General features: G+C 36.5%; 1 protein-coding gene across 5 annotated transcripts in view; it reads left to right on the top strand.

Annotated features, from left to right (window-relative positions):
- The first annotated feature begins 760 nt into the window (after positions 1–760).
- bmal1b (basic helix-loop-helix ARNT like 1b) overlaps positions 761–24,438 on the top strand; it is a 30,354-nt gene continuing 6,676 nt past the window's right edge. Inside the window, exons 1-14 of one of the 5 annotated variants that reach the window (XM_067400173.1) lie at positions 761–885; positions 5,630–5,693; positions 13,085–13,149; positions 13,385–13,529; positions 14,867–14,887; positions 15,419–15,487; positions 18,473–18,511; positions 20,279–20,305; positions 20,417–20,577; positions 20,773–20,852; positions 20,933–21,025; positions 21,108–21,225; positions 21,686–21,835; positions 23,360–23,606. In XM_067400173.1, the coding sequence (XP_067256274.1) occupies positions 13,393–13,529; positions 14,867–14,887; positions 15,419–15,487; positions 18,473–18,511; positions 20,279–20,305; positions 20,417–20,577; positions 20,773–20,852; positions 20,933–21,025; positions 21,108–21,225; positions 21,686–21,835; positions 23,360–23,606 (1,142 nt within the window). In that variant the 5' untranslated portion in view covers positions 761–885; positions 5,630–5,693; positions 13,085–13,149; positions 13,385–13,392. The remainder of the gene's footprint in view (positions 886–5,629; positions 5,694–13,084; positions 13,150–13,384; positions 13,530–14,866; positions 14,888–15,418; positions 15,488–18,472; positions 18,512–20,278; positions 20,306–20,416; positions 20,578–20,772; positions 20,853–20,932; positions 21,026–21,107; positions 21,226–21,685; positions 21,836–23,359; positions 23,607–24,438) is intronic. The other 4 variants (XM_067400168.1, XM_067400169.1, XM_067400170.1 and 1 more) reach the window with 4 other exon arrangements.

Below are 24,438 nucleotides of genomic sequence, written 5' to 3' on the forward strand. Positions count from 1 at the left end.
TGACTTATATGGCCGATTTCAAAACACTGCTTCATGAAGCTTCGAAACGTTATGAATCATCGTGTCGAATCAGCGGTTCAGAGCGCCAAAGTCACGTGATTTCAGCAGTTTAGTGGTTTGACACGCGATCCGAATCATGATTCGATACACTGATTCATTATGCTCCGATGCTTAATGAAGCAGTGTTTTGAAATCGGCCATCACTATAAGTCATTATTTTGTTTTTTTTGGCGCACTAAAAATATTCTCGTCACTTTATAATATTAATATTGAACCACTGTACTCACATGAACTGATTTAAATATGAGAGGAAATGTCATAATTGTTCCGAAGATGAATGAATTCTTACGGGTGTGGAACGACATAAGGTTGAGTAATAAATGACATTATTTTAATTTTTTGGGTGAACTAACCCTTTAATACTGATAGCAAAAGTTAGAGGCAGCGTTTCATTATCCAAGTCACTTCATGAGGGACAAAAACAAATAAAGCCAATTTTGTGGAATGACTAATGTAAACTGTAAAAACGATAACCGCACACTTATAGTTCTTAGTGTTTGATTACTAATAATTACTAATAATTAGCCTAACCCACACAAACAACGCAGCGCTGTTTCGGAATCCACCACAAAACCTTTGTTTACGGTTGTTGTAAACAACGCTCTTTCCCCGTGTTTTCTCATTGGCTGTTAGATTCATCGAACTTTTTCTGATTGGACAAAGGGGTCATCGCTTTATCTGCACTGAAACATCATTGGCTCAGTAAGTAGGTTAGTGGCCCGCTAGTTATTAGATTGAGAGGAAAGTAGGTCACAGTGAATGTAGAAACTGCCCAGCGCCGTCCATATTCGCTTCATCATACATGTGCTTTTCTGCCTTTTTCATGTAAGTAAGACTTGTTTGATCTCTAAACGTGCTGAACTGTGCTGTATGTGTAAATGCAGCTTGATAATGAATTCGCTATAGTCACCGCGAGCTGCATTAAAGTTTCATAACCTCGACTTTTTTTTAAGTAGAATGCAATATTTCTGTCACGGTTCGTTCATTATTAGCACTACATAAACATTAGTTTATATTTTACTGCATACTCGCACTTCTCTTTAACCTCATGGCAGGTTATATAAGGTCTCGGAGTAAGAAGTTAACGTGTTAATTACGCGTCATTACGCATGACTGGGTCATAGTTCTGATGAAAATATAACGTTATTGGTTGGAATTAAACCTAAGGCGCAGTCTTTTGCATGTATAAAAACATTACAGTGCACGTGCTTTCGTTGTGCTGCGATATGTGCACGAGCCCTTGATCATCCCACTGTAAGCTCTCGTGCACTTTTACTTCTGCAAACACTGAAGCTGTATCAAGAATCCCAATGAACTGACTAGTGTCTACCTGGGCAACATTTTATAGCGTTATTGGCGCTTGCAGCATTATTTTTCGTTATTCAGCATCACTTTGAGCTGTTTTGGGCATCATAACTTTTACCTTCACTGGCTTGTACTGCAATTTTGGGGATCATTGGACATCACAGTCAGGAATGAGCATGTTTTGAGGATCAGTGTATGGAAGCTTGCACCATACAATCAAAAACAAAAACACTTCTCACAATTATGACTTTTTTCTTGCAATTGCATGTTTATATTTCACAGTTTGGACTTGTTTTCTTGTAATTATGAGTTTATATATCGCAATTCTGACTTTATATACACCGATCAGGCATAACATTAATGAGCACTGACAGGTGAAGTGAAAAACACTGATTATCTCTTCATCACGGTTCCTGTTAGTGGGTGTGATATATTCAGGCTTGGGAGGGTTACTTTAAAAATGTATTCTGTTACAGTTGCAAATTACTTCATAAAAAGGGTATTCAGTAACGTAATGCAATTACCACAATATGAAAGTAATGTAATCTGATTACTTTTGGAGTACTTCAAGGTCATATATATATATATATATATATATATATAATAAAATATAAAGAAAGGAATCAACTTTACTATAAATAAATCGCATTTTTAATTTTAATTATTTCTTCTCAATTTCTGCAAGTTTTTAAATGTTACATATACCAAACTGAACAAGCCCGGATCAAACATTTCTGTTCATGTTTGTTTTGCTTTAATTTTAATCTTTAGCATTGTGGTTACTTTTAAAACCTATTAAAACTAAGCAATCATGTCTCATTTCCACTACTTGGAAATAGAGTACCTCAGGGATGACACATTTTTGTAGGCAAAACCCGGAAGCGAGTTAGCATTTTAGGGCTTCCGGTTCCAACACCGTAAAGTCTATGGGTTTTTTGAATGGGTTTTTGCTAAATCGCCTGAAATAAGGTCTGTGGTTAACAAAGCCTCTAAATATTTTCACTTTTTGATCTATGACATAAAACACACCAGTTATAACCCGCTTGGGATTTTTTAAACCTTTACTGTGTCTTAACAACGGCAGTTGTCCATGTGGATGTTACTTTGACACGTACCACCTACCTAAGCATTGTTGCAGACCGTGTACACCCTTTCATGGAAACGGCATTCCCTGGTGTCTGTGGCCTCTTTCAGCAGGATAATGCTCCTGCCACAAAGCAAAAATGGTTCAGGAATGGTTTAAGGAGCACAACAACAAGTTTGAGGTGTTGACTTGGCCTCCAAATTCCCCAGATCTCAATCCAATCGAGCATCTGTGGGATGTGCTGAACAAACAAGTCCGATCCATGGAGGCTCCACCTCGCAACTTACAGGATTTAAAGGATCTGCTGCTAACATCTTGGTGTCAGATCCCACAGCACACCTTCAGGGGGCTAGAGGAGTCCATGCCTCGACGGGTCAGGGCTGTTTTTGGCAGCAAAAGGGAGACCAACACAATATTAGGAAGGTGCTCATAATGTTATGCCTGATCGGTGTAAAAAAAAGTCAGAATTGTGAGATAAAGAGGTTACAATTACCTTTATTTTATTTTATTTTATTTTTTATTCCGTAGCAGAAACAAGCTTCAATTTATCATTGGGTATCACAGTCAAAAATGATTTTAGGCAGTTGTTTTGGGGATCAATTTGTATTCATCAAATTCAGGCACCATATTCTAGCTGTAGCTAGAATATTTTTGAGCTTGTGGGAGATATCTGTTGTTGTTGTTGTTGTTGTCCATTCAGCATTTTTGAGCATAATAAATGCATGCAGTATTTTTGGACATTAATGGCATGGTATTTAGGCATCATATGTGCGTACAGCTGGTTTGTGGAAATCCTAGTTATGCACAATTTTTTTTGGGCATAATAGATGAATGCTGCAATTTTTGGACATCATGTGCACAGGTACTATTTTTAAGGCCATAATGATGGATTTTGGCTAAACACTACAGTGTTTTGTAGTAACTTCATCTGCACACTGTGTGTTTGTGCAGTAAAAAGTTTGTTAGATTTTAAGGACTTTTTTGGTTTATTTCTGTACAAATAAAGAATTTGGGGTGATCATGTTGTATTGCACAACAGTTGTGCTGCTATTGAGGATTTTTTTTATATAATATAGAAAAAACATGTATGTACACAATAATTGCATTGTATCAAATGATTAATTTAAATGTTATTACATATAAAGAAACTTAATATAAAAAGTAAACATATACTTGATATAAAGTGGGACTGAATTTTGGAAATGTGTTAGTTCTCCTCTTGATGTCACAGTTGTGAATCAATCATAATTAGCTGATGTCATTATTTACTCACCCTTGAGTCATTGTATGATTTTTGAATGATTAATGAGTTAAATGTCAGTCTGTTTCTCATGCAGAACGGTTGCATGGCATCAGATGAATTGCAATAGAGCACACAAGTCATATGGACTACTTTAATGGTGTTTTTTGGTCATTTTGTAGCTCGACAACATCAATTTCTGGTTGAATGTAACGAAAAGGTGTCCAGGTCACATTTTGGGTTGGATTCACTGGGTTTTTTGAGATTCACTCTCAACTGTCAACTTTAAATGTATGGAACTTTAAATGTATGGAAAAGAGCAGCATGATCATTCAGCTAAATTTCTCCTTAAGTGTTCAACAAAAGTAGGGCTGTCGATTAAAAACGATTAATCGCGATTAATTGCATACAAAATAAAAGTTTGAGTTTGCATAATATATGTATGAGTACTGTGTGTAATTATTATTTATATATAAATACAAACAAATTAATGTAAAAAGTTTGTTAGATTTTAAGGACTTTTTTGGTTTATTTCTGTACAAATAAAGAATTTGGGGTGATCATGTTGTATTGCACAACAGTTGTGCTGCTATTGAGGTGGGATAAGGTTATGGACAGGTTTGATGGTATGGTAGGGTTAAGGATGGGTTAAGGTGTAAAGGAAGGGTTATCAACAGTGTAATTACAGCTGTAATTGCATGCAGGGATTTTTTTATATAATATAGAAAAAACATGTATGTACACAATAATTGCATTGTATCAAATGATTAATTTAAATGTTATTACATATAAAGAAACTTAATATAAAAAGTAAACATATACTTGATATAAAGTGGGACTGAATTTTGGAAATGTGTTAGTTCTCCTCTTGATGTCACAGTTGTGAATCAATCATAATTAGCTGATTTCATTTTGTTGCAAGATGTTTTTCAACGGTTATTTGTGGAGCTTCATCAGCCCTGTTATGGTGAAGACATGTTCACTATAGAGGTGTGAAGCTATAGGGCTCATCTTTACCTCAAAACTTGCATTGAGAGTGTGCAGAGTATCGTTTTTTTTTTGTGTGTGTGTGTCCAGTGAAGCTAATTTGGCAAAGGTGTTGTTTACCTTTACACCTGTATGTGTTTGTATGTGTATTTATTGTGCTGATGGAGATTGTGTAACAAGGAACTAACTGAAAAAACAAAAGATAGGAAAAAAGAAATGGAGGTTAGAGATTACAAACAGGAATCAGGAAGATGGCGACGATAAGGGACAATAAATGGGAATAAGTGAAAAAACAAGGTGTTAATGAACAAAGGGGGGTAATGTATAACAGGGATGGTTAATATATAATTCTATAGAATTGAGGAAACCTTTTTGATTGCAGAGTCTGTTTTCTAACTGAACTGATTTTTATTACTTTAAAAAATAAATGACGGTGAGGGGCGATGCCGCGTAACACCGTCAACACCGACTATCGCAGCAAGCCTAGTTGTTGGGATAGGTTGGGAGAGATTGGTTAAGGGGTCTGGATGTGATTAGGAATGTTGTAGTCACGGCAATCGTGAAAATCATGTTGTTAATAACATTGTAGTTGTGGCAGTCGTGGTGATATTGGGGTTCTTAATTATGCTGTAGTGAACCATGACTTGTTGACGCTGTGCAGGTGAAGGCAGTGCATCTGGTGGTACAGTTAAGCAGCTTGCAGGCCGTCCGGCTGGACTCAGAGCCTCTGTCCTCCCATGATCCTCTGCTAACACTACACCATGTGTATAGAACCCATCTGCTGCCCCTGCAGTCACAGGCATTACTCATCACAACAGCTGATACTGCCAATGACTCCTCGTACACTCAGCACAGCAGTTTGGTGGAGTAATGCTGCTTTCCTAACTTTCATACGCTCTTTCTTTTTGTTTTTACCTCCTCCCTGCCTCTATCTATGGCCTGTGCTCTCTCAGGTCCAGTGTCTGTTCGTGTATTTCAGCAGAAGCCAGCGCTGTGACGAGACAGATGTTCTCTGAGGTATGTGCATATTTGGAAACAGAATGTGGAATTAATTCCCGGATATTCCATCCAAAAATATAAATCTGTCATTATTTACTCACCCTTGAGTCATTGTATGATTTTTGAATGATTAATGAGTTAAATGTCAGTCTGTTTCTCATGCAGAACGGTTGCATGGCATCAGATGAATTGCAATAGAGCACACAAGTCATATGGACTACTTTAATGGTGTTTTTTGGTCATTTTGTAGCTCGACAACATCAATTTCTGGTTGAATGTAACGAAAAGGTGTCCAGGTCACATTTTGGGTTGGATTCACTGGGTTTTTTGAGATTCACTCTCAACTGTCAACTTTTAATGTATGGAACTTTAAATGTATGGAAAAGAGCAGCATGATCATTCAGCTAAATTTCTCCTTAAGTGTTCAACAAAAGTAGGGCTGTCAAACGATTAATCGCGATTAATTGCATACAAAATAAAAGTTTGAGTTTGCATAATATATGTATGAGTACTGTGTGTAATTATTATTTATATATAAATACAAACAAATTAATGTATATAGTTAAGAGAAATATATTATTTATGAACAAAATATTTTTGTTTATATATAATATAAATTATATAAAATATAAATAAATACATATACTTGTAAATATTTCTCATATATATATGAATGTGTTTGTATTTATATATACATAATAATTACACACAGTACTCACACATATATTAGTCAAACTCAAACTTTTATTTTGTAAGTGATTAGTCAGTCAACAATGTAAATACAAGAAGCTATGTTTTTGAAATCATTAAAGCCATCCATTGAACTCTGTCAAACGATTATTAATTTGTACTCCATTTGATGATGTACTATATACTATATGATATGCCTATTATAATACCTTTGAATTGAGAACTGTGTAATATTTTGATCTGACTGTGGGGTAAATAGGTCAGATGTACCAAATAATTTTCTTCATGAAAACCATAATCAGCACACATCACTTCAGACCTTTTCATGTCTTTTTAATAAGGATAATAATGTTCTGTAACAGACTTACTCAGGTGACCTACATTCACTGCCGCTTTTGTGTACGTCTGCTTGTTGCCTTTCCTCCTGATATTCTCACGCAGAGCCTTTGGTTTCCTCTCTCTGCTCATGTAACCTATATTGTCTTGATATGATCTAGTGGTTGATTTATAATCAAAGATAGTTTGACTTGTCTGTTTTCAGAGTACTATTATGACTGCTTTTTAAAAAAAGCTAATAAGTATTAATATATATTAATAAAAAATAAAAAAAACTTACTTTTTACCTACTTGTTTACTGAGCCTGACATGGTGATGGGAAAAAAATGAGATGGGAGTAAAAAAAAAATATTTCAATTAAATTTAATTTAACTTTTGCATTCTCACACAAAACTTTTGTTCCCCTGAGAAACTTGCAAAACTTTTGCATTCACTCGCTAAACGTTTTTTGATGGTAATAATATGACTTGGGTGGAAAAACTATATTTCAGTGCTTTTCACAACATTTCTCACGGGAGCACAATAGATTTGCGAGAGTGCGCAAATGTTTAGCAAGTGAATGCAACGGTTCTCACGGGAACACAAATCGTTTTGAGAGAGGTGCAAATGCAAAAGCATTGGAATATAATTTTGATTGCTTAAAAAGGTTACAGCGCACATCTCCTACACCGCAAGCCGCTCCTTACAGTTCCTGATAGAAATGTCAGCGAAGTTCATGAAGTGTAAATGTAGAGAATTCATCAAGGTCAGTCTTCAGTGATTCTTACTGTTGTAAGACACTCAGTTTCCACACATTTGTCACAGACTTGTCACATTATCAGTGTCCTTCTGTGCTTGACTGTAGGCTTAAGTTTCTCAATGCGAATTACTGGCGTGAATAGAAGCAGGTGTCAGTCTGACCTATAATGATTGTCCCAGAACATAATCGAATGTGGGCCTCTGGTGGCATGGGGAGATAAGGGTGTTACATAGCAGGTTTAATTGGGTGTCACGGCACCCTGGATCTGTTAGGTCACCTGGATCAAGTGTCAGTTGGTGAAAAATAGGTCAAAGATAATGATGAAGTCAAAGGGAGTCTTAGGGTGTACTCAGACTAGGCACGGTTGCCTTGAACCGAGCGTGATTGTCTCCTCTCCCAACTCCCCCGCTGGCCCGCACTCACATTGCCCTTAATGTTCCAGGCATTAAGTCATATACGATGCAACTTTTTGAATGGAAGAAAACAGGATGAAAAGCACTTTCGCTAAGATACTGCCGCGCAGCGATTTTCACTTGCACGTATCAGAGGATTATTACAAAGGCAGCTGACGTTAATGGAGGAATTTGCAGCTTTATTCGCAAACTACGATTCCTGTTCATCAATAAGGTGAGATTTATACCTGCTATAAACCCAAATACACCCAAATTAATTACATATATTGATAAGTGTACTATCAGAGTAGTAATAAAGATGTTTGCCATCGTAATGATGACAGTAGTGCACACAAATGTAGTTCAATCATGACAACTCTCGGAGTGAATTAAATTCAACCAGCATTTATTGGCATGGGGTATGAAGTATACATGGCTTGATTTTGGCGTACGAGATCTGCTACGCTGCTGCTGTTGCTGCTGAGCAAATACAAATTGTTTAGCTTAGTCAAATAAAACAACAAGGAAAAGGCTGCTGCAAGAATGGTAGAACCCCCGTAGCAGATCTCTACAGGTGGCGCTGGGGAGGAGGAGGGATAACAGCGATTCACATTGCGCAGCTTGTCGATCGCAGGCTAGGGTACGATATATATGGTTGCGTGGAATTACTTCCGATTGGCTGATGCCATGGCGTAGAAAAACCCAATCAGCGCTCGGTTAGAGTTTCATGACTGAACTTTGTATTAACTGTTCCGTGCTCAGGCACGGTTAGCGCTCACACTGCATGCGAAACGCGCTCAAGCCCAACCGAACCGTGCTCTGGCCCACCTCTTTCAAGCTGGCCAGGGCCAGCTAAACAAACCGCGCCTGGGCACGGAATGGAGCGATCACACTTGTCTAGCGAACCAGGCTTTGGCAGTCAAACGCGCTCGGGCACGGTTCAGAGCAGGTGTATCATGTTGCTCAAAAGCTGATTAGACAGTGAATTAGGCAGGATAAACCACATCATATCAATAGGAATTGTGCAATCGGGAATTTTGCGATTAGTTTGTGAACTTGAACTTGCAAATTCTCTGCATTGATCAATAAAAGCTGCTTGATTTCGGAGGTGACCCGAGTAAGCATTGCTTCTCACATCACAACATTATTAATATGGACTCTTTGCCCATAAATCTCGCTGAAGTTATACTAGTGTGACTGCCTCAAGAACAAAGTTTAGACAAGATCTGCACTCCCCACATGAAGGAGAAGGAGATCAACCGTCCATTTCATATCATCAAAAATTTTCCTTTTTATGCACATTGCTTAAAAACTTAAGCTTGTTGCTTAAGGCTTATCTAATTGTTTTCAGTAACATGCTTGTTTCTAGGCTTATCCGATCATATTAGCAATGCCTGTTACTTAATTGTTGTCATTGCTTAAAACTACCCTTGTGCTTTAAGGCTATCTAGTTGTTTTTGGTTGATTTAGGCCTATCTGGTATCATTGCCTACATGCAGTGCTAAGCTGTGCAACGCGGGTATCAGTAACATTATTTTCATTGTTATCGGTACCATGCTTGTTACTTTAGGCTATCTAGTATTATTGCCAACATACTGTACTAAGCTTATCTGGGTACCAGCATCATGCTTGTTCCTTAAAGGATTAGTTCACTTTAAAATGAAAATTACCCCAAGATTTACTCACCCTCAAGTCATTCTAGGTGTATGACTCTCTTCTTTCTGATGAGCACAATCAGAGTTATATTAATAAATATCCTGATGTATCCAGGCTTTATAATGGCAGTGAATGGGACCAACCATAACATACTCCACACGGCTCCGGGGGGTTAATAAAGGCCTTCTGAAGCAAAGCAATGCATTTGTGTAAGAAGAATATACATATTTATAGATGGATGCACTTTCTTGAGCTTCATACTCGTTGGTCACATACACTGACATTATAAAGCCTGGATGCGTCAGGATATTTATTAATATAACTCCGATTGTATTCATCAAAAAGAAGAAAGTCATATAGCACAAACCTAGGATGGATTGAGGGTGAGTGAATCTTGGGCTAATTTTCATTTTAAAGTGAACTAATACTTTAAGCCTAGTGTATGTAATGTGCTTATTGCTGCTAAGGCTTATCTGATTATTATTGGAATCCTGCTTGTTGCTTTAGGCTTACCTGGTTATCATTGCCAACATGCTAAGCTTAAGCCTACTTTGGTATCAGCAACATGCTTGTTCTTTAAGGCTGTGTAGTTGTTATTAGAACATGCTTGTTGCTTTAGGCTTATCTGGTTATTATTGGAAACATGCTTATTGCTTTAAACTTATATGATTTTTACTGCCAACATGCTTAATCCTATCCTGGTATCAGTAACATGTTTATTGCTTTAAGGTTATCAGGTTGTTATTGGATCATGTTTGTTGATAAAATGCACAGTATGTAAGTTTCACCTCTAGAGGTCCCTTATTCAAACACTAATAGTGTCATGGCTTGATAATGTCAAGAAGGAGTGTGGAACCAATGGGATCATTCCTATGGGAAACACTACGTGTTTTCTGGTTTCTACAGGAGTAAAACCGACAACTGAGAATACAAAGGACATGATGTCAATTTCAGGTGACGTAATGACACAGACTACTTCACTGGCTTAAATTGTGAATTTCTCTTGATTTAAATATTGTTGGAAACATTTGGGATAATGCAAGTACAAAATATATAATATTGTTCTAGTGATTTTTGTATATTGTACTGAAAAATTTCTACATATTGTGCCTTTAAAGCTATCTAGATATTGGCATCATGCTTGTTGTATTAAGCCCATCCAGTTGATATTGGTGACATGTTGCTTAAGTATACGTGAACCGGGAGTTTTCATCAACTTTTACTTCAATTGTGATGTTTTTCCAAGAACTACTGGCAACAAGCAATTGTGGTGTGGTTTTACATTAGGGCTGCAACTAATGATTATTTTGATAGTCGATTAGTTGGTTGATTATTTATTCGATTAATTGATTGACCAATTTTCTTTTTATTTTATTCTATTGACAACGCACTATTCAACATCCTGCCCAATGCCGTCCTTCAAACAGCTTTTACTAAGCAATAGAAAGAAGTTTTAAGCTAAAGAGTAAGGGTGGGGTTGACCTCGAGGTATCATGTTGCTATATTCAAATAAAGATTTTTAATAAAAAATTTTGCATATTCAAATAATGATTTTTTAATAAAAATGTTGCCATATTAAAAATGTAGGCTAAGTGTCACTAATTAAAGGTGCCCTAGAATAAAAAAAATTTATCTTGGCATAGTTAAATAACGAGAGTTCAGTACATGGAAATGACATACAGTGAGTCTCAAACTCCATTGTTTCCTCATTCTTATATAAATCTCATTTGTTTAAAAGACCTCCGAAGAACAGGCGAATCTCAACATAACACCAACTGTTACGTAACAGTCAGGATCATTAATATGAACGCCCCCAATATTTGCATATGCCAGCCCATGTTCAAGGCATTAGACAAGGGCAGCCAGTATTAACGTCTGGATCTGTGCACAGCTGAATGGAGCAGATGGAGCAATAATAACTGACATGATCCATGATATCATGATATTTTAGTGATATTTGTAAATTGTCTTTCTAAATGTTTCGTTAGCATTTTGCTAATGTACTGTTAAATGTGGTTAAAGTTACCATCGTTTCTTACTGTATTCACAGAGACATTTTTCACGTCGCTATTTACATTATTAAACACTTGCAGTCTGTATAATTCATAAACACAACTTCATTCTTTATAAATCTCTCCAACAGTGTAGCATTAGCCGTTAGCCACGGAGCACAGCCTTAAATTCATTCAGAATCAAATTTAAACATCCAAATAAATACAATACTTACATGATCTGATGTATGCATGCAGCATGCATGATGAACACTTTGTAAAGATCCATTTTGAGGGTTATATTAGCTGTGTGAACTTTGTTTATGCAGTGATAGAGTCGAGAGCTCGGGAGGGGGCGGAGAGCGTGAGCAATTAAAGGGGCCGCAGCTTGAATCGGTGCATTTCTAATTATGCCCCAAAATAGGCAGTTAAAAAAATGGATTAAAAAAAATCTATCGGGTATTTTGAGCTGAAACTTCACAGACACATTCAGGGGACACATAAGACTTATATTACATCTTGTAAAAAAACGTTCGATGGCACCTTTAAACTAGTATATGTTCAGCTAATTGTCACATGTCTGCGTCTCAAGAGATTGCAGAATTCAAGCTACAAATGATGTTTTATAAACAAAGTTTGTCTAATTAATCACCTATAGTTACCTCGACAGTTTTCTGCATCCCTCCGCCACCCCATTCCTCACTCTTGGCTGGGTATACGGGGGAGATTTGTAAGGGGATCATTTGTAAGTGTGAACTCGTGAACTTATTGTAGATTCAAATCTATAAATCAAAATATGTGCTGCATTTATGAAGAAAAAAATGTCACCACCTAAGGCTCTATCGCTATTGCCTCATTGTGTACAGTGTCTTTAGGTGGATTAGGATTGTTTGTAATTTGGTTTTAGTGACTTAGAAGTCCTCTTGACTACTCCTAACGTTTCACAGATTTAGGAGCTAGTTTTAGCTCTAAAATGCTTCATGAAATAATCTTAGAGCAAAAATGTAGGAGTCCTAAATTTAGGACTGACACGACCATTATTTTTAAGAGTTTCTCCTAAATTGGCAAGATAGGAGCTACTTTTAGTCTTAAAATGTTTTGTGAATACGGCCCCTGATATCTTGAAATGTAAATTATTGAGATCTTTAGATTAAAGATTTCAGAGCCCCAAAAATAAATAAACAAAGTATAGTTTATAGTTAATACTTTTTAGCAAAAAAAAAAAAAAAAAAAAAGAAAGTATCATTCAGATGACCGAAAGCATGTAGTAGATACAACAGGTTTTTCAGCAAAGTTGATAATTTAGAGACCTTAGAAATTTTCATATCAAATATGATACAGTAGGTTTTATATGGTTAATTTTAAGCCATAACTCTTTTAAATTTGTCAACACTTGGATTATTTCCAGGTTTAAAAAGAATACAATAATATATTTTCTCTGTTGTCCTCTGACTTTTGGACTCTCTTGTATATTGCATTCAGGAGCTGCGGTCTGCTCACTTACATCTTCCAGACCCCTCTCTTGTGTCCAGGTTATGAAATGGTCAAGCTTTGTCAGGGTGGAGATTATATATCCCCCTTTACTACAGCTCTGTTCTCTTGCAGAGGAGGATCGCCTCAGACAGCCTCAGGAAATGGTGAAGGTAGAGCAGCCCTCGTCTATCTCTGTGGTGAGTTTAAGGAATATTCCCTTTTATATTTCTAATTTCTGCTCCTTTACTGTAAATAATGAAATTCAGATTTAAGGTATCATTTGTATTAGGTCTTTACTTATCATATATAAAAGCTGGTCTTTGGAACTCTAAACTTTAAGTGTTTGTGTTATTGCAGATGTCTTTCAGTATTGTTTTAACAATAGCAGAATACATGAAACGAAGGGATTACATTTATGTTTGTATTTTGAAGATGATCTAATGGCAGACCAAAGAATGGACATCTCCTCCACAATGAATGAGTTCATGTCCAGTTCCACTGACCTGATCAGCAGCTCCATGGGAACGCCAGGCATGGACTACAGTCGCAAGAGGAAGGGCAGCATCACCGACTATCAGTAAGAGCGGATCCTAAATGATCCTCTAACTCTTCATTCTTCATCGATCATATTTGTGTGTTCATAATGGACCTCAAGCATGATGAGATTCCCAATGTCTAGTTCGTGTGTGAACAACTGGAAGTGTGATCAAAACTTTGAAAGAAACTAAAACTTTTATTCAGCAAGAACACATTATAGTGATTAAATGTGACAGTGAAGACATTTATAATGTATTTATAACTGTTTTCAACATTAATAAGGAATGTTTCTTGTACACCAAATCTGAAGACTGGAGTAATGGCTGCTAAAAATTCAGCTTTGCCATCAAAGGAATAAATTACTTTTTTAAAATATGCAGCCTTGGTGAGAATGAGACTTCTTTCAAAAACATTTTGAACTTTTGAATGGTAGTGTATATTGTACGAAAGTATGTGCAGTGCGGAGCAGAGTTGCATCATTTTGCTTGTAGCAGGTTTGTTGTTGTTGTTGTTGTTTTGGAAAGTTAGAACATCTGTGTTCCTACTCTGTCTAAGGTCGCTCTAATATCACTCCAAAACATTGTTCTTTCACTCCACTATGTTAAACATAGTATTGATACTCTATTAGCAATAATATTGAAAAAAGGGGATTTATGAAGTATTATCTTAAAGATAACACAAATCCTAAATAAGAAATAAATAATACTAAATAGTGGGTAAAAAGATAGGTATATAGTGTGACTCTCTGCTCTCAGATATGTAGTTTTTCAAATAATTCATCATCAACAATCAAAAAATTATTTCAAGCAATCTAATCATCATACGCATGTAAATTGTGAAAACTGGAATGGGCCAGAATCTGAGTAATTACACAATGCTTTGCATTGTGGAGGGAACTTGCTGTCATTTCTCTCCACACACATACTTGTCTTCTTTGCTTATGAGTTTTAAACCATAAACATTTACTGTAAGTTAGCATGTTTTGGCATATTTTGTATAGTCCACACAATAGTAAATTAAAAATATTGATTCTGTCATCATTTGCTCACCCTCAAATCATTCAAAACCTTTGTGACTTTTTTTTTTTCTTCTGTGGGAAGATATTTTTAAGAATGTTGGTAACCAACCAGTTTCAGTTCCCAATGACTTCCGTGGCATTTTTTGTTAGTTCAATGAAAGTCAATGGGAATCAAAACTGTTTGGTTACCAGCATTGTTCAAAATGAAAAAAATAAAAATAAAAATAAAATAGAGGTCTGAAATGACACAAAGGTGATTAAATTATGACAGAATTTTCTCTTTTTTGGGGGAGGGGTGGACTATTCCTTTAATATAAGATTATATGTAATTGATTTTGTCAATGTCTTTCTTTTCACAGAATCGATGGATATTCTTTTGAGTAAGTATCAAAACATCAAAATGACTTTACAATAGTATAAAATGTGAATAAAAATGTAAATTCAGTAACAAAAAGCTATAACCATGGCATACCCTGGTGCATGAGGAGTATAAAACACTGCCATGATATATATATAATATATATTACCATGCTATCATCACTAAACATGGTACTGTCAGAGTACATTTTTGTAAGTGTTTGTGTCTCTCTTTAAAGACAGGCACATCATTCATCTAATTAAATAGAAAAAAATAATTGGATGCAACTTTATTTTACAGTATGTGTACTTGTGTGTACTTATAGTGTACTTACCTAAGAAAATACTGGGTAATATAAGGTAACTACAGGGGTTAAGGTTAGGTTTAGGGGTAGGTTCAGGGTTAGTACCGAGTTATTACCCAGTTATTGTAATTACTGTAATAAGTACATCGTATGTGCATGGGGAACAGGACTGTAAAATAGTGCTACCAATAATTGTATCAACTCAGCCGTTTTGAGATTTTGAGAAAAATGCCAATTTTATCCTCTTAGATCTGAGGCTTCATGGATGAGATTCCTCATCCCGAGCTCACAGCTCACACAATCCCCTGAGAGTGAACGGTCAGTGAGTATGGATGAAGAGATGTTAATTGGTCAAACTGTCCAGTCTGTGCTTATTTTGAGACAGATGTACTCCAGCACCTTTGATATCCAAATTCTCACTTCACGCAAAGTGTTTCAAGGACAAAAATTTTGAAAATTGTGTTCACACTTGTAGTTCTCTTGGTTCTTTTGGTCCAGATCAAAAAAAAAAAAAAAAAATGAGAAGAAGATACTTTTAGTCCTGGTTTGCTTGGTGCTCACACCATCATTTTTAACAACAAACCTAAAGATACAGAACAAAACAAAACAAAAAACAATGCTGTGTGCTGGGATAAATGTGCTTCTTGTAGGCACAATATTTATGTGCATACAAATGCTATTTTTTACCAGCTGAGAACTCATGATTAAACTTATTAAATGTGTAAAGGAGTCTGTAACGAAGTTCACATTCAGGGAAGAAGGAGGCGGTGAACGTTCAACACTAACTTTAATCATAAATAAACAACAAAACGAAAGTAAACGGCAGCCCCTCATGGATGACTGCTGCAAATAAACATAATAAAACAATAACATAAATAATCCAGGCCTAGTCCTCTCTCGTCTTGCACTGTCGTCACTCTTTTATCCTTCTGAGGCCTTGTCTACACTAATAAATTTAGTGTTTGAAAACGCATCTTTTGGCCTTCCGTCCACACTGAGACAGTGTTTTTATTAACAAAGACAAAGCTTTTTGAAAACGCTTTCCAAAGTGGATACATTTGCCGTTTTCTCGTTGCAGTGTGGACTATGAAAACAGAGGTATTTGAAAATGATGACGCTTTGAAGTTTAGTCATGTGACGCATATTGTACCGATAGATATTCATGTTTATACTGCTACTGTGCCTGTTATGTGTTATTAATTTTCAGACAGTTACTAAATTGTTACTTTGCACATTCTTCATATCACAGTCCTGTAAAGAGGACAGAAAATTTACTCACATTTGTCATCCTGCGCCAAAACATGAGAACAGTTACGTTTTAGACCAAACGATGGTGAGTGAGTGCGACCTGGACTCATCAGTGAATGCTGGGATATTTTGCAAAGTAAAGTGATCCTACCAGAAGTATTGCATGATAACTTTATTATGTCTTGTTCCATCTGTATCATCTCAGTGAGCTTTTATGAGGGTTTATGCATGCGTAATAAGGTGAATTCAGTGTGGACGAGAAACTTTTGGAAAACGATTGAAAACGCTAGTTTAGACGCTAGTTTTAGTTTAGGAGTGAAAATGTCATTTTCAAAGGTATCCGGATTTATGTAGACGTAGTCTGAGCTCCTCCGTGAGACTCATCACCAGCCTCGCTCCGTTCCCACGGCTCTTGGCCCCACCCTGCTTGCCACAGAGTCAAAACAGCACCAGGAATTCCTCTGTCGCACACACAAATGATGATCCGCTGCAAGGAGATGGCGATTCCAAAGCCTGTACTGAACTGTAATGGGCAACATAGGGATTATCATGAGAAGAACCAGGTGTTCTTGAGCATTCTGTCCTCGCATCTTAAGACATCACATCCTGTTTTTGATTCATTTAGATGTGTCTTTGGTCTGTGTTGCATTCATTTTTCAGTTATTTATTTCCAATTTATTTGGAAGCAGACTGAGGCCCAACTTTTGGTGTGCACCAGGGTTCGGATGGCAGTGTTTACACTGTTTTAATCGAAGCAAACCTGCCAAGTGTGAATACACCCTATAAAGTCACTAACTAAACGCCCAAAACCATTGGGCTGGCATTCCATGTTTTACAAATAGACTATCGGACACAATTAAAGGGAAATTCCCTAAACCTTATTCTCCCAGCACCCACAATCCAGTGTAACCAGGTGCTACCTGTGCGCTGGCATTAAGTTAATGTTTTCAGCTCAAATATGCCTTTGTATTAAAATTAGACTTAATTATAGATTGTTCCCTATGTACATCGCTGGTGAAGTTAACGTGTGAAGAGGTAAGCGGTTAGCGAGCGCTTAACATAATTTTATTCAAAAGAGATGTTTGAGACAATACTGATCATAGCTTTAGTTATTCATCCAGTGATGGACGAGCACTTTCTGCATTTAAAGAGCCGATTCATGTGCTTGGATTGTTGCTGTGTGCTGCTGTCAATTATGGTAGTCTGCCATTACTTGATTGTTTTTGGTGCTCAAACTACGCAAACAGCATGTGCACATAAACAACACTATCATTACAATTTAGAGTCACAATGAATTATAAGTGAATTCACCCCTTTTAATAACTGTTTCAGTGTTTAAAAATCATGCAAAATAGTAGTTATTGTATGCAGCTGTGATTTTTAATTTTTCTTTTTAACTGTAACTTGTAATGCAGGGTTTCCTATCCAAGGGTTTGTAAACAACAGGGTTCTTGAGATTCTAATAAAACTGGCATGAAATTAGTTATTTTAATTGTTTGCAAACAAGAACAGATCCATTATATTTATTGATATTTTGCTTAGATCTCAGTCATTACTAAGGTAAATGATTGAGGTCATAGAGGGTTTCAGATAGATTAAAAGTTACTTAACCAACAGAAAACAAATCTGCAGTAGATGTTATCACAGTGTCAAGCCCTCAGGTAAAAGGCGTGTAAAATTTCTCTCATTATGGTCAGTTATGAAACCAGCCATTATAAAACAACCAAGCTGGAGTTGATGGTGCGTGAAATGGGAGTTATATCAAGTCATAGTATATTGTTTCTGGTACCATAGTGTGGGGAATAATGAGGTGAAATTCATTAGAGGTGCCCATAACCTAATCATTTATGGTCTATAATGACAATTAACGAGGAAGAGAAAAATGATTTAGTTTTAAAGATTACTATTCGGAAATATTAGTTTTTGAGAAATATGTTGTCCTTTTAACCTGCAGTATAAACATGTGACTTTCATGCATTTTAATTTTAAGTACTTTATATAGGTAGACCCCTGAACTATTTAATCTAATATATTTGATTACTGTTTATTTTTAAGGGACAATATGGACACAGACAAGGACAAACAACTTGGAAGGTAAACCGAATTAATGATGTATCGCATATATACACATTATGGTCTAAAAGTCTGAGAACACAAATGAAAATGCTTTTATTTTGCATTTTTCAGACTTTTTATTAAAAAAAAATTATATTATTTAAATGGAAACGAATAGCATGATTTCACAAATGTGATTGGTGACCTGTAAATATAGCATAATCTTATTCATGTCTTATTCATTTTATTCACAATTTGTTTAATTTTTTTACATGCAATCTGAGTGTGGGTAAGGCTGGGCAAATCTTAACCTTCCCCTGGCCACAGATTTGAGACTAGCATGGGATTTTCTCACTTAGAAATTCCTTTTAGAGGGAAAAACTGCTCATAACTGCTGGTCTACGATCAGTTTTCTCCATAATAATAGCATATTGGTGAAACAGATTTGGCATGCAATTCAGTGTGTGTCTGTGTTTCGCTCTGGTTGATTTTGCTAGTATTTACAACATGTTTTTGCACGTTTAACAATGTAGCCAATCACAAACATATCTGTTGATTTCTTGAACGCAATGGCCAATCAGAAGTGTTTAAGTTAGAATCCACTCACCGCCCAAAACCCCAGAGTTTTTTTTTTCAGTGCTGAGTTCTGCACGCTCGTGAATCCTCTCATGATAACAAAGTGAAAATCACATTATAAAATGAATGTTTTTCTTCAAAACACGTTGGCCACAATTATAGAAATTCTTATGAGTGAAATATCTCTGAAGTATATTCCCATTCATATTTACATTTTTTTAGCCCACCAGGGAGACTAGGAGCATGAAATTGTCCAACCATGACTTCACAGGAGTATAAATATGAGGAAACACAAAGACCAAATTCCCTTAATCATCCTCATTGTGTAAAACCAAAGAATATAGTTCTGATGTGCAGCAAAAGATTGTTGAGCTTCACAAAATAGAAAGTGGCTGTAAGAAAATAGCTAAAGAATTGAAAATTCCTATTTCCACCACAATAATTAAGAAGTCTCAATCAACTAAATATGTTACTAAATGAAATTAACACTTAAATAATATTTAAGAAAAATAGGCCCACAATTTCAAAGAACCTGCAGTATATTATATATATTTTTCTTCAGGAGGTCCTGGACATATTGTTCAGAAACATGGCATCATGAATTCTAACAAATACTTACAGAGAAAAAAATTAAAACCTGACCAACCTCTGATAGAAGGACAATGATCCAAACCAAACACCAAAATCAACACAAAAATGTGTCACTGAGCACCAAATGAAGCTTCTGCCATGGCAGTCATAGTTCCCTGTCCTGAACATTATAGAAATTGAGTGGGGTGAACTGAAGACGAGAAACACCAACATGGAGCTGGGAATCTGAAAGATCTGGAGAGATCCTGTATGGAGGAATGGTCTCTGATCTCTTGTCATGTGTTCTCCAAACTCATCAGGCATTGTAGAAGAAGACTCAGAGCTGTTATCCTGGGAAAAGGAGGTTGAAAAAGTATTGAATAAAATGGTGCCTTTCATTGTGGCCAAGGTGTATTGGAGAAAAACATTTCATAATGAAACTTTCCCCACATTTTCAATTCTTTTACTTCAACGAAATGTTAGATTGTTGAGAGTTTTTGCAGATCTTATTTTCACAGCCAAATTGCATCATATTTACCAAGTGTGCCAATAATTCTGACCTTTTCCAAATAAAATGTTTATTTATAACTGGTGTTTATACTTAGTCTACATAATTGATTAATTTCTCGGATGTTAAGTTCATCATTTTTCTCTCAACAGGGTCGATCACCAGATTAAGAATGCAAGGTACTGTAATTCAGCATTTCTGTATTTTTTATTTATTAGTGGATGAAGCCTATTGTAGATCAAATGCCATTTCTTCCAATTGTAACATTGTTTTGGACTCTTGGTTGTCAGCAGGGAGGCTCACAGTCAGATAGAGAAGAGACGCAGAGATAAAATGAACAGCTTTATTGATGAGTTGGCTTCATTAGTGCCTACCTGCAACGCCATGTCCCGCAAGCTGGACAAACTCACTGTGCTGCGCATGGCGGTCCAGCATATGAAAACACTTCGAGGTGAGATTCACACTGTCATTCACATAGAACTATTATGGCCTGGCTGGGATTTTAAATATAAGTAATTTGGTAGCGGAGTACTGTAACATAAATATAAATATTTATATTTAAAATGATTTTATTTCAATGCTTTTGCGTTTGCTCCCAAAAGTTTTGCGTCGCATGCATATGCTTATTTTTTACTGACTTTTTAAGGTGCTTCAAACCCTTATACTGAAGCTAACTACAAGCCAGACTTTTTATCAGACGATGAGTTGAAGCACTTAATATTAAGGGTAGGTGACCTAAAGAAATGTGTTATGCTGAGTGATAATCCCTGGCTTGTGATTCATTGGTGATTCACTCTGGGTCTCAGGCTGCTGATGGTTTTCTATTCGTTGTGGGCTGTGATCGAGGGAAGATCCTTTTTGTATCAGAGTCTGTCTACAAAATTCTAAATTACAGTCAGGTGAGGCCTACTAATGCTTCATAACATCCATAATATGATTCAGAACTCAGACTGTGAAGTGACTCATATTGCCGTCTTACAGAATGACCTGATTGGCCAGAGTTTGTTTGATTATTTGCATCCTAAAGACATTGCAAAAGTCAAAGAGCAGCTCTCATCATCTGACACAGCACCACGGGAGAGACTCATTGATGCTAAAAGTAAGTTAGTACCTGCTGCTATATGCCTTAAATACAGCATTATGCAAGCAAACAGTAAATGCTGGAGTACACTACAGGAAATCAGAACGGATTTTAAAACACTAGGCATACATCTTTTGCCTTTATACATATTGCGGACTTTTGCAAATGGTTACAGAGGAAAAACTCATTCAAGTTGTTCTGAATGCGGTAAATTCAGGAAAAACATGTCACGTTGATTGAGGAGATTGGCTCAAAATATCATATGTGCTTGATATCCTCTGACTGGATGGAATCATAGTCTGAAGCTAAAAAGCTTGTGCCCATCATGCATTACATGATTTTATGGTATTTCTGTCAACTCCGACACTCCAACACAAATATGTACAAAATTCCTGTAGTGTATCCCAGCCTTTAATTACTTACATTTCATTTGTTTTACCAGTTTTTAAAATGATCTGACAGTGCATTATTTTCACAGCTGGGCTGCGAGTCAGGACAGACATTGCTCCTAGTCCCTCCAGATTGTGCTCAGGGGCCAGACGCTCCTTCTTCTGCAGAATGAAGTGCAACAGGTCCCTTGTCAAAATGGAGGAAAAAGATTTTTCCTCGACTTGCTCCAAAAAGAATGGTAAGTCAGTTCTTTCATTTACTTTGTATTAGTGTTGTCATAACTTTGATACAATACCTTGAAAAATATCTATATTCATTACCATTTTTGATACCACAGGTAAAACTGCCATATATACGTTTTATTATTATCTATTTTTGATCATTTTGGTAACTTTGATACAATAGCTTACACAAGGCACAGGAAGGTTTTATTTGGAACTCTGAACTTAATTTACAAAAAAAGATTGTAATAATATAAGAACAAATAGACAAATTGCAAATGATAGCACAAATAAATTCAATAGAATAAAGAGACAAATTAAATGAACATGGCTTTTAAGTGTTTCAGGTGGGTCTAATAGTAATATTCGGGTAAGAAATATACATAAATTAAATAATTAAAGGTCCAGTGTGTAATATTTAAGAGTATTTATTGACTGAAATGCAATATAATATAATATACATAACTATGTTTTCAGTGGTGTATAAAGTTTTTATTACCTTAAGTGAGCCATTTCTATCTAAATTCACCACGGGTCCCCTTACATGGAAGTCGCTATTTTGCGCCACCGTGATTCAACAGTAGCCCTAAATGGACAAACTGCTCTACAGAGCCTCATTGCTTGACTGGTTACTTTCTTCTGTCTCAGATGATGACATCTTTGACCTGTGTCGGCCACTGTAGCTTCTCTATGTGCTTTGAAAGGAAGGAGTGAAAGGTGGACTGAGCTGTTGGTTGCAATTTGCAATAGATACCACTAAAATTTACACCTTTAATCAGATGTAAAATAACACTGGATAGTCTTCATTGTAAAAATTAAATATGGATTAATCCTTACAATTAGTTACAGAAGTTGTTCAGTCAAGAGCAAAGAGTGACTTTGTCTTCTGTTCTTTGATTAACAGACAGCAGCGGGCTTATTAGGCTGCTGTCACTTTAAGAGCTTATGCACGAATTCAATATACTGTTACACAACATTTCTTTCTCAACTATTTCCGTTCCAAAACAAGACTGTGTTTACCTGAATACTCGTCAAGACCAGCGTTTTGACATCATTTTGTGTGTATTTGACTGTTTAAGTGCAATAAGCCACGAAAAATAACTTAATTTGGTACTTGCACGCTGTTTGAGAGGCGGCTTTATGTGTGCACTTATATAGATCAGTGGTGTGTGTTCTTTTGGTGTGAGCTTGAAACATGCGGGAATGAGTAAAGTTATGCGCAATACCCGCAACCCCACTCTGAAATTCAGGACCTGGCTGTAACACCAACACTATTCAACCGGAACGAATGAGACGAGTGAGTGAGAAGGAGGCGGGTCGCGGGTGTGTCTAACTGTCAATTTGCCTTCGGAGAGAAGAGAGAGTGAAAACATGCTGCTGGTATCGGTGTATTGATGCTGCTGAAAAGGAGTATTGTAATCAATATTTCAGTATTGATACATATCTAAATATTGATATTTTTAACAACAGTGCTTTGAATATTGTTAAACGTTCAAAGACAACGATTCCTTATCATAACTATTGATTTGTTTTCCCTGCAGCCGATCGCAAGAGCTTCTGCACCATCCATAGCACTGGATATCTGAAGAGCTGGCCGCCAACTAAGATGGGCTTAGATGAAGACAATGAGCCTGATAACGAAGGCTGTAATCTCAGCTGCTTAGTGGCCATTGGCCGATTACATCCTCATATTGTCCCGCAACCTACGAATGGAGACATCCGGGTGAAGCCGACAGAGTATGTCTCGCGCCATGCCATTGATGGGAAGTTTGTCTTTGTGGACCAAAGGCAAGTGGTGACTACTGGGCACCCAAACACGAAATACAATTGCAGTTTAAAGGTGCGGTCGCATTTACCGTTTCTCAGCGAAATTTTGCCCAAAAAATCCACTCTGTGCAAAAAAAAATTGAATCTGTGCAATGAAGAATTTTGCCTGATGGACTTCCAGTGGCAAAAAAATATATATATATGTGAATGTTGCATCAGGTTAAAGTTGGATGAACTTTGAAACTCAAATTCACAGCACCAACCAATAGCAAGCAGTGAGGGCAGAAACTCATAACTTAGAACAAAGCAAAACTGAAGATCCACGGTGGATGAGACACTAAGCTTCAATATTTAAAAAAAAAAATCCATAAAGAAGCTGTTTAGAAAGCAGTTATTTAGGGTTGGTTCATTTGCTTGCTGGCAGGAATGGCTTTGGATGGCCTGCTTTCTTTCGTCTGCAACATTTAGAAGAGCAACATGTGACCGCAACTTGTTTGAATGTGACATAACTTGCTTAAATAACCTTAAACAATACCAATGCACTGCAACATGTGGCATGGCTTATATAACATGGTATACTTTTCCAGATTCTAAATAACATTAGTGTAAGCAAACTATCAGGTAAAAGTGATTATTGTTTGAGTGATGTTTGTTTTGTCTACTGATGGATAAACTGATTTGGGAACAGACGTTTGACCTTATGGCCAATCCTGATGATAGCGTGTCAGCTTATATGATTTTGTGAGCACAATGCTGGTCAATATTCATATATAGAAATGGATAAATGGCCCAGCTGGAGGTAAGGTCATGGCCTGGCTAGAAGCCTCTGTGACAGGAACAGTTGCAACTTAAT

Source organism: Chanodichthys erythropterus, chromosome 11, assembly GCF_024489055.1.
Source record: "Chanodichthys erythropterus isolate Z2021 chromosome 11, ASM2448905v1, whole genome shotgun sequence".
NCBI lineage: Eukaryota > Metazoa > Chordata > Actinopteri > Cypriniformes > Xenocyprididae > Chanodichthys > Chanodichthys erythropterus.